Source organism: Mesitornis unicolor, unplaced genomic scaffold (assembly GCF_000695765.1).
Source record: "Mesitornis unicolor isolate BGI_N332 unplaced genomic scaffold, ASM69576v1 scaffold10538, whole genome shotgun sequence".
In the NCBI taxonomy this organism is placed as follows: Eukaryota; Metazoa; Chordata; class Aves; order Mesitornithiformes; family Mesitornithidae; genus Mesitornis; species Mesitornis unicolor.
In genome coordinates this window covers 1-9,271 of record NW_010199780.1, presented here as the reverse complement: position 1 = coordinate 9,271, position 9,271 = coordinate 1, and the positions used below count along the sequence as shown (strand labels likewise).

At 44.3% G+C, this 9,271-nt stretch overlaps 1 protein-coding gene across 1 annotated transcript in view; it reads right to left on the bottom strand.

Moving 5' to 3' along the window:
- Positions 1 to 6,854, bottom strand: part of MTMR9 (myotubularin related protein 9) — a gene marked incomplete at its 5' end in the record, with an annotated part of 18,689 nt that extends 11,835 nt beyond the window's left edge. Inside the window, 2 exons of the mRNA XM_010189551.1 lie at positions 6,394 to 6,519; positions 6,746 to 6,854. Of these exons, the coding sequence (XP_010187853.1) occupies positions 6,394 to 6,519; positions 6,746 to 6,854 (235 nt within the window). The remainder of the gene's footprint in view (positions 1 to 6,393; positions 6,520 to 6,745) is intronic.
- Between the last annotated feature and the right edge of the window lie 2,417 nt (positions 6,855 to 9,271).

Here is a 9,271-nt window from a genome sequence, read left to right as displayed (position 1 = left end):
AGAAAGTGGATTTAGATGCAGGTAGCAGACTCAAACCTCTGTCAGTAACACTGTCCACAGGACAAAGGTGGCCAGGAAAGGCGAGAATATCCACCAACTCCAGGAGATGAAGCTGCTCTGAAGTTAAAAATCACGATTTAACATTTCCAGCTTGGTTCTCTTCCAGGGGCTCTGCGTTATGTAAACCACTACAGCTGCTCCTCCAAAAGCACCTCCTGGAACCAGTTCAGCGCCCAAGCACAAAGGTCTCGTCATGAACCCCCATTACATAATTTCTCAACTTCCAACAGCCAAGCACTTGTGAAAGAAATGCTGAATGCTGGCACCCTGCACCCTCAAGCGCTTGGCATGAGAGCTCAGGCTATCTGATACCCAGGATTGGATGCAAAACTTGGCCCCATCTCAGGCAAAACCAAAGGTCAACGAACGGCCTCACTGACGAAGAGGCCTCACTTAATGAGGTCCAGGCTGGAAGAGCTGACACTGCCTTGACTGCAGCCTCGGACAAGTCCAGCCTTCATGGAGGGCTTTCTGCTTCTGGGTTGGTATCATAGAATGGTTTAGGTTGGAAGGGACCTTAAAGATCATCTGGTCCAATCCCCTTGCCATGGGCAGGGGCCTCTCCCACTAGACCAGGTTGCTCCAAGTCCTGTCCAAGCTGGCCTTGAACGCTTCCAGAGAGGAGGCATCCGCAACTTCCCTGGGCAACCTGTGCCAGTGTGTCGCACTAAAGTTGTTGTTTATAACGGCTGCAATGGTAGCCTTTCTTACAGGTTGGCTTAGTATAGAAAATTTGGACTACTTCAGAAAATCAGGATACCTAAAGGTTAAAAAAAAACACCAGCAAAAAAGGTCAAGAAAACAGCCTGTGATTCTCTCTAGTGGTCTGTCAGATCTTTTCCCAGTGTCAAATTTGTGCAACCAGATCGAGATGCAGCACAGAGCACACGTGCACGCTGTGCAGATACCCAAACGAACAAGACCCAAACCTGGCAGATCTGGGAAGAGGGGAGCTACGTCAGCCCAGTGCCTTGTTTGCCTGGTGGGCCTTGCTGAGCAGACACATAGCCCCCTGGTGCCCCTAAAGCACTTTCCCTCCATCCCAAGTCTGCACAGCACTGTCTCCTGCAGTAAGGACACCGTCCAGGTACATCAAAAAGCCATGAGGCACGTATCTTTCCCATGGGCACACAGCAAAACCTTTCTCAAAGTTTAGTAAGGAACTGAGCTCATGGTCCTCAATAACAGGATGGTGGCGTGGCTGGGCTGCCTCTTCAGTCAGTGCATCCTTATCCTGTATTCCTTATGGCCAAAAAAAACCTGCTGGAAGAAGCCTTGGTGGGAAATATGACCCAGAAGCCTGTACATGTTTTAACAGCAGCATTAATATCTTAAAAGTAGCAGCAGAACGGCAGTCAAATTTGCCTGTAGAAAGCTCCAGACATGAAGATGTTAAAATGAAACAAGAAAACCTTTTAAAGGAGAACAGGCAGCTTATATCAAAGTCCTTTTTTCTTCCTTTTTCTCCTATTTTCTCCGTATACACGGAAATGGCACAGGAGTGAGACAGCAAACAAAACCTAAAGTAACTCCTCAGCCGAGTTTTTGGTACAGACTGGGCAGCTTTTGCGTACCACCACAGCACACAGAGACCTCACACAGATGCCAATAAAAACTCTGCTCGGTTGTGCTCGAAAAGTTTCTGCTAGACAAAAAGAGGATAAAGCAGCTACCACAGAAAGTAAGAGAAGAGCACTAGGGTTAAATTATGTAGCAACAGAATACACAAAACCCCATGTTTTTTCAGGAAAGTTAGCTTATTAATTGCATAGCTCTCATCAGAATTGTATGTCTTTCAGTCTTTCCTTTCTTCCAGGAGCTGACTACCTCTTGCCTTCCCCCTCCTGACTGGTACATGGTTATATGAACCAATCTGACTGCCTCCCTGGCCTGATGGAAAATTAGGAAAGGTTTTCTGGCAGTGAAGTCTTTCCATCAGATGAACAAGCTGATCCGATTGCCAACACCGTTTCACCATCAGCAGATCCAAGGCATGGGATGTGTGGCGTAGGAGACAGCAAAATTGTCCCTTTTGGTGGCAGCCTAAGAAAAAGAAGCTGGGAAAGGTACACGTTGTGTGTGTTACCATCACTAACAGCAACTGCTGCCTGCATTCAGCAGCCTACCCAGTCTTGCGCCATCCGTGCTGTAAGCTTATCTCATTATTCAGGAGCCTCAAACATCTACGTTTTATAAAAAGCAGAGGTTCTCCCAGATGCAAAGTTAAATTGCCTCCGGCAATCACGTCATAGGCAGGGATAAAAAAAGGTCTGGATCACATAAGGGAGATGTGATCTCCCAATGTGCCAACAATGATATTTTTAATAGCTTTTGGGGGTGTCTATGTGAAATTACAACAGATTTCATCTGATGGTGTACAATTTGTTTAAAGGAAAAAAAGCCCATGGATATAGAAGATAAAATACCTTACTGCCATATGGGATGTAGAAAAGGCAAAATCAGAACCCTGTGGTATGCCTTTTGAGAGACTGGCTGTCACCGATATCCCCAGTATGAAAAGGAATGGAGGAGCATCAACACGATTTATCTCCCGATCCGGTAATTTAACGCTGCCCATAACCTCCTCTCCTCACCGTTTATAACAGGAGACAGACGATACTGTTATGTCATCCAGTAACAATTTACTGTTACATGGGGAGGAGGAAGGGAGCAGCAATTAGCACCATTTATCTTGGGTAGCATAGCTGCTTCTGCAGAGATCCAGTTAACCTCTGCAACGCCAGCTTTGGACTGCTACAATACACTCCAACGTGAATCAGATGATAGCAAAGCCCAACAGTTTGGGGTTTGCTTGGGGTACATCTGCAGTTTGGAAGTCACAACTGCCATTGCTGACTGGAAAAGCGAGGTTACAGCAACTCGACCACGTGCAGCAGCAGATGCAGGAAGCGGTAAGGACTGCAGGGAGAGAGGAGAGATGGACCTCATCTTCAGGCATCACCAGGTAAATATGCTGTGTGAAACTCAAAGTGCAGTGTTAACATTTACTTCTCCTTGCAAGAGATCTGAACTTTAAAAAAAGAATTCCAGTTAAGGCAGAATTAAGAAGCAGCAAAGGAGTGGGGGATGAACAGAAATGGGAGGAGAAGACTCCAAAGGAAAAAAGAAAGCAGAACTATTTTCTTAAACACAGTGCAGGATTAACTCTTACATTTCTTTTCTTCTCTTCTCTCAGTAATCAAAGATATTGATTTTTCAAATGTTACCTAAAACAACAGCTGTTCTTCCTCCCAGAACTTAACTGCTAGGAGAATAATTTTCCACAAAACATGAAACGACTCGAGCTCTACTAATCAGCTTTAAAATTAAAGTCAAGAAACCAGCACGGCCCTTGAAGGATCCTGCAAAGCAACAATGACAGAGGCCATTCCTAAGGAGTGGGCAGAAAGCAACAAGCCCTGTTAGTAACAGATTTTGCGTGGACGAGAAGCGTAACAACAGATGCAGGCAAAGATTGATGCTTGTCTGATAAAAGCAAAAAAAACCATGGGCTGTCCACACCATTGCAAAGTGAGCACAAAACTAGAAAATTCAGCTTTAAGAAGCTCCAGGACAGAATACAAAGCACAGCTGAACTGTCCAGAACCCTGAGCTCTTTCCTACAGAAAAATGGAATAGAGGGGGGAAAAAGGAGAGAAAAAAGAAAGGCAATTTTGTGGCAATGAAATACCCTCATGTTAATTATACTGTTAGTGTACAAACCTCTCATGGCCTCTTCACTTGAAAGAAGAAACTGAATTTCCAGAGTTATGGTTTGCAGTCTACTGCAGTTGTGGACTTTGGCAGAAGAGAAACTCCTCTCCAACAGCTCAGAAATGATGAAACCTCTTGCATATACTCTTAATTCCATTCAGGCACTCGCTGGTTATGCAGCAGTACAGTGAACAACACTACTTTTTACACACATTCCACTTACCTGTAACCAATCCAGATCTCATTTACTATCCAATAATTCAAGCAAAAACACAACACACACAACCAAAAGCTGGATAAGCAAACACTAACTATCCTGTGCATATTTTACTCCATGCATATAATTGTCTATAGTATCTTTAGAGCCCCGTCTCACAGTAATTTGGCACCTGCAGGCACTGTGGAGTTTTTTGCCATGACTTTTAGCTGCAGGGGCAGTGCCTGAGTGTTTGCTATCACAGTCTAGGGGCAAAGCTAGATGACACTTTGTCAGATCAATGCAAGAGTGAAATCCCACAGGGAGTTTACGTGCTGGGAGAGAAGCACTTTTGGCACAACATACGCCAAGATAAACAGATATATCCATGTTATTATCCCGTGTAATAATAATTTATCATGTAAGTTTTTAATGTATTACCTGACTTTCTTTTTTCCATCTTAGCTTTTATAGTTTTACTTTGCCATTTTAGAACGCGTCAGAGTTTTAAAACTCTCTTGTCACAGACAAATGTGGAATTAATGCATTACTAGAGCAGCAGTGTGGGTGAAAGGCAGCTTTTAACAAGTTGTTACCATATTGGGGAAGGTAAAGCACAGCAGATGCAGAAGGATGATTTAACAGAGGGAGGTAACCCTCTGAATTCCGGTCATTTGACTTAGAGGAGAAAAATAAATCAGCCGTTTACTTGTTCTAGCCTGTCATATAAGAAAGTTTAATTACAGAGCAAGAAAAATTTGGTCAACAATGTATGTATTTATCTGTTGTTCAGGAAGTGTAAATCATTTGAAGATGGCTTTTGTAACCGTTTCTTTAAAGAAAGGAATTACATCTGAAGTTTTGGGTTAAAAGCCAAGAATGAATCAGCAGCTGTTAGACAAACACAGTGTAAAGAAACGAATTACTGCCCTTGAAATGTAGCACTATGAAGTAATTATGTTATTAAATGTAAGCTTTCCAAGGAGCATATGTTCAGAAAGCCAACAGATTCACAAATAAACCTCTGAAAGGAAAAAAAAAAACCAGAATATCAATGGATCCACAGCAGCACCTGTATCATGCTGGTAAATACAGCCATCAGAAGTGACTTGATCCCTGAAATCTAAAGGGATTTCAGCTACACGTAGAGAGCAAAACGTGAACAGAAGCAGAATCAGCCCCTGCAACCTTCCCCTGAGCTCTGAGGGGTTTCCTTCTGCTGCCTGCAATCCTGCTCTCACACTCCTCCCTTCTCACCAGGTAGCACTTCAGCTTTTTCCCTCCTGATTCTCATTGAAACGCCTGCAAACTTCCTCTGCTGAGCTGGGAAAGCATCTGCTGCTTTGCCTCCAAACAGCAGAACGCTCTGATCACAGGTCTGACTTCCCCAGCTGAGATCAAAACCAAAACTGTGGTGCCAGTTATTATAACAGGTCAATTTATCGGTTTTTTTTCATAGCATATGAAGATGGGACATGTGAGTACTCCAATTATGAGACAAAAATAGGAAGATCCCTAAACTCCTTTAATTTTCTAGTGATTTCATCATCTGAATCTGGTCAGGCTAATTGTATTTAGTGTTAGTCATAAACAGGAAGCGATACATGCTGCAGACAAGCTGGGTTGCAGATAAAAGAATCTATGTTCTTTGGTGCTGTACTAATGGATGTGGCCTCAGAAACCCAAGATGATGCAGCAAGTGCACTTATTTAATGTGAAACAAAGACCTGGACCTATTAAAACAGGTAAAGGCCTGCAGTAGGACCAGCTCCCACTACATCAAATCCAGCATCTTAAAATGAAGTCCGAACAACAGATGCCACAGGCAATGCCACAAGAACAAATCCTACACTGCAGGTACAAAACCACCACCAATAAGTGCTCATGCCACCCAAAAGAATACAACTGGAAATTCCCTGCTGTCTGAACACTCCCAGTGCTTCCCCAGCACAGACTGGAGTGAAGAGTTATTTCAAACTGGGTATCGGTGACTAGTCTCATCTTCCCAGAAAGCTATGAAATCCTTAACAATTTCTCTAAAACAACCTCACTTCGATTAAGGGGTTGGCAAAGATTCCTCCCGTTCCACTTCAGACATTAACTAGAACAAACCCATGCCAAAGGCTTTGCTTTTGTCCTTGCAATAAAAGGGTTCCACCCACAAAAGACAAGAACATTGCCTACCTTCCTGTTGTCCCAGGTAACTATTAAATAGACCTCAGAACTCCATTTGTAGAAGGTGAAACCCAATATTTAACACACTGAAATGCCTGATGTTTACAGAGTGAATATTTGAACAACGCTCCCTTTCCAGCCAGGCACGGCACAGCTATTGTTTCCATCTAGGATTTCCACTGGGTGAAATACTTCACAAACTGCTTGCACAAACACATCCCAATGCAAATCTTTAAAATCCAACTTACCACTGAACTGAGGAGCTCGAATTCTTGGTCAGGCAGAAAGGAGCACCAGCCATCTTCAACAATTTCAAACATGGGCCGGTAGAAGAAGGGATACATGAGAGTGACAGAATCCAAGGTGGAAAGTGCCTGTGTGGGTGAGAGAAACAAACAGTGGCTTAATTCATTCAAATGGCTACTTTGTTCCAAAAAACCACAGCAAACAGTGTTTTCCTCTAATATTTGTGATGCAAACTTAAGCCACCCAAAGGTACATGACACGACAAACAGCGATTAAAACTTTAATACCTGGAAAAACAGCTCTGAAGGTTGAGGTCTGAGAACACAGGAGTTATTTCTCATTATGAATTCTTACCTCAATAGAGCTAGCGATGTTTAAGCACTCCTCCATGCCAGGTATATCCAGCTGGATAATTCGCAGATCTTTGCATTTTATAATGATGGTACCCAATGAGCCCACAAACCTACATAAGACATAAAGAAAGAGTCTCTCAAGGAAAGCATTTGCCAAGGTATGATGAGGTTTTATAGCTCTTCCAGCAACATATGCCTACAAGACAAAATTCTTTTAGTAGCAATTTGTCTGCAACATCATCTTGCAAAAGAACCAAACAAAGCAAGCCCTGTATTTGGTATTTGAAAGTTGTGCTCTGCTTATTTTTTTAACTCCATCATTGTGATCACACAATCACAGAATCGCTTGGTTGGAAAAGACCTCTGAGATCATCACGTCCAACCGTTCCTGTCTACCCACTAAACCATATCCTTAAGTACCTCATCTACTCGCTCTTTAAATCCATCCAGGGATGGTGACTCCACCACCTCCCTGGGCAGCCTGTGCCAGCTTCTGACGACCCTCTCAGTAAAGAACTTCCTCCTTATCTCTAACCTGAACCTCCCTTGGCACAGCTTGGTGCCGTTTCCCCTTGTTCTATCCCCCATCACCTGGGAGAAGAGACCAGCACCCACCTCTCTACAAGCTCCCTTGAGGCAGTTGTAGGTGGTGATGAGGTCTCCCCTCAGCCTTCTCTTCTCCAGGCTAAACAAGCCCAGTTCCCTCAGCCGCTCCTCATCAGGCTTGTTCTCCAGAGCCCTCACCATCCTTGTGATACGGCAGTGAGTGGCTGTATAAGTATTAAAACGTAAGAGAAGAGAAAGCTTTCCTCCCAGCTTTGCTTTAGAACATGAAAGAAGAAGAACGCTCAGGTATTTCCTGACAGCACTGGAAGTTTCAGCTGCAAGTTTCCGGTTTCATTACAGCAATGTGTTGAAACTTTGATTGCTAAAAAAACACATTTGAGTTGAATTTAGTTTTTGAAACAACATTTCAGTTTGGCTCCATTGTGTTTACCAAGAAAGCCTGGTGTCTGATACCTGCAGCGCATGGAGCTGTTTGCTCTGCAGAGCTCAGGGGAGTTCAGTTCCTATCACCACCGGTGGTTACAACGCAAGTCAACTCGAAAAAGTGCAACGCTACAAGAAAACCACAGCACACAGACGCCCTCTCCAGTCTTCCTTACGTATTAAAAAGAAGGATGGTGCCTGAACAGACACTGAGTGATTTATTCACTGAAGGCTGAGGGGAGACCTCATCACCACCTACAACTGCCTCAAGGGAGGTTGTGGAGAGGTGGGTGCTGGTCTCTTCTCCCAGGTGATGGGGGATAGAACAAGGGGAAACAGCACCAAGCTGTGCCAAGGGAGGTTCAGGTTAGAGATAAGGAGGAAGTTCTTTACTGAGAGGGTCGTCAGAAGCTGGCACAGGCTGCCCAGGGAGGTGGTGGAGTCACCATCCCTGGATGTATTTAAAGAGCGGGCAGATGAGGTACTTAAGGATATGGTTTAGTGGGTAGACAGGAATGGTTGGACGTGATGATCTCAGAGGGCTTTTCCAACCAAGCGATTCTGTGTGATTTAGGTTAACAAGCCACTAGCACTCACCAAAACACTGCAGATTTTAATTCACAAAGCAGTGAAGTCAGGAAAAGCAGCCGAGTCTCCGCAGACACCTCAGTAGCACCCAAGAGCAATGCAAGAAGCAGTAGCAGGCAAGACCTGAAGGACCGAGGTTGAGTCCCTGGTGACCTGACCCTCACTCAGGCCATGCCTGCTCCAAGAGCAGACCTGTTGCAAAGCTTTGGGTTGCTTCACCTGTGCTACAAAAGGTGCCTGTAATTTAATTCAGAATTATGACTGCAGCTGAAAGGTCATTACCTACTTCTCCTGTGCAAAGGTTAACAGGCAGAAGCAATTATAATTTGGGCAGCACTGAAGGAAGAGCAACAAGCACTTTGACAGAAGGGCTCTGCAGCTCTAGCAGAGCCAGCCTGAGCATCACTTGCCCTCGTTGCAGTGCTATTTCACAGATCCTCGACACAGCAACGCAGCTACAACGCATCACCAGGGCTGCGCTTCCTTTCCACGCCGCTTTAAACAAAAACACAGCGGGAGATCACTAGAGACACTTCAGCTTCTCAACGAACCCTACAGGTCATGTTGAAGTTGCTATAAAAATTTACACAGCAGTTTGATTACCATCTATTAGGGAAAACACCATTTTACACAGAAGACGCATCATGAAAGCAGGAGAACAGATTTTTATGAACCTAGCACTGTCACAGTTGTTGTGCACTAATAACCTGAAGCAGAGCCAAACTGCACCTTTCTACAACCTTTACTGGTTTAAGAGCCTCATTATTTCAGTCTCGCCAGCTCCGAGAAGAATCTACTCTTATCCTTTTATACAGCAAAGTGTCATCGCAGGTACATCCACACAGAGCTACTCCCAGGGAGGGAGAGGTCTAGAAACCTTCTAGAAACCTGGGCTGGCAGCAAGGGCTGTATCTGCAGACAGAATCACAGAATCGCTCGGCTGGAAAAG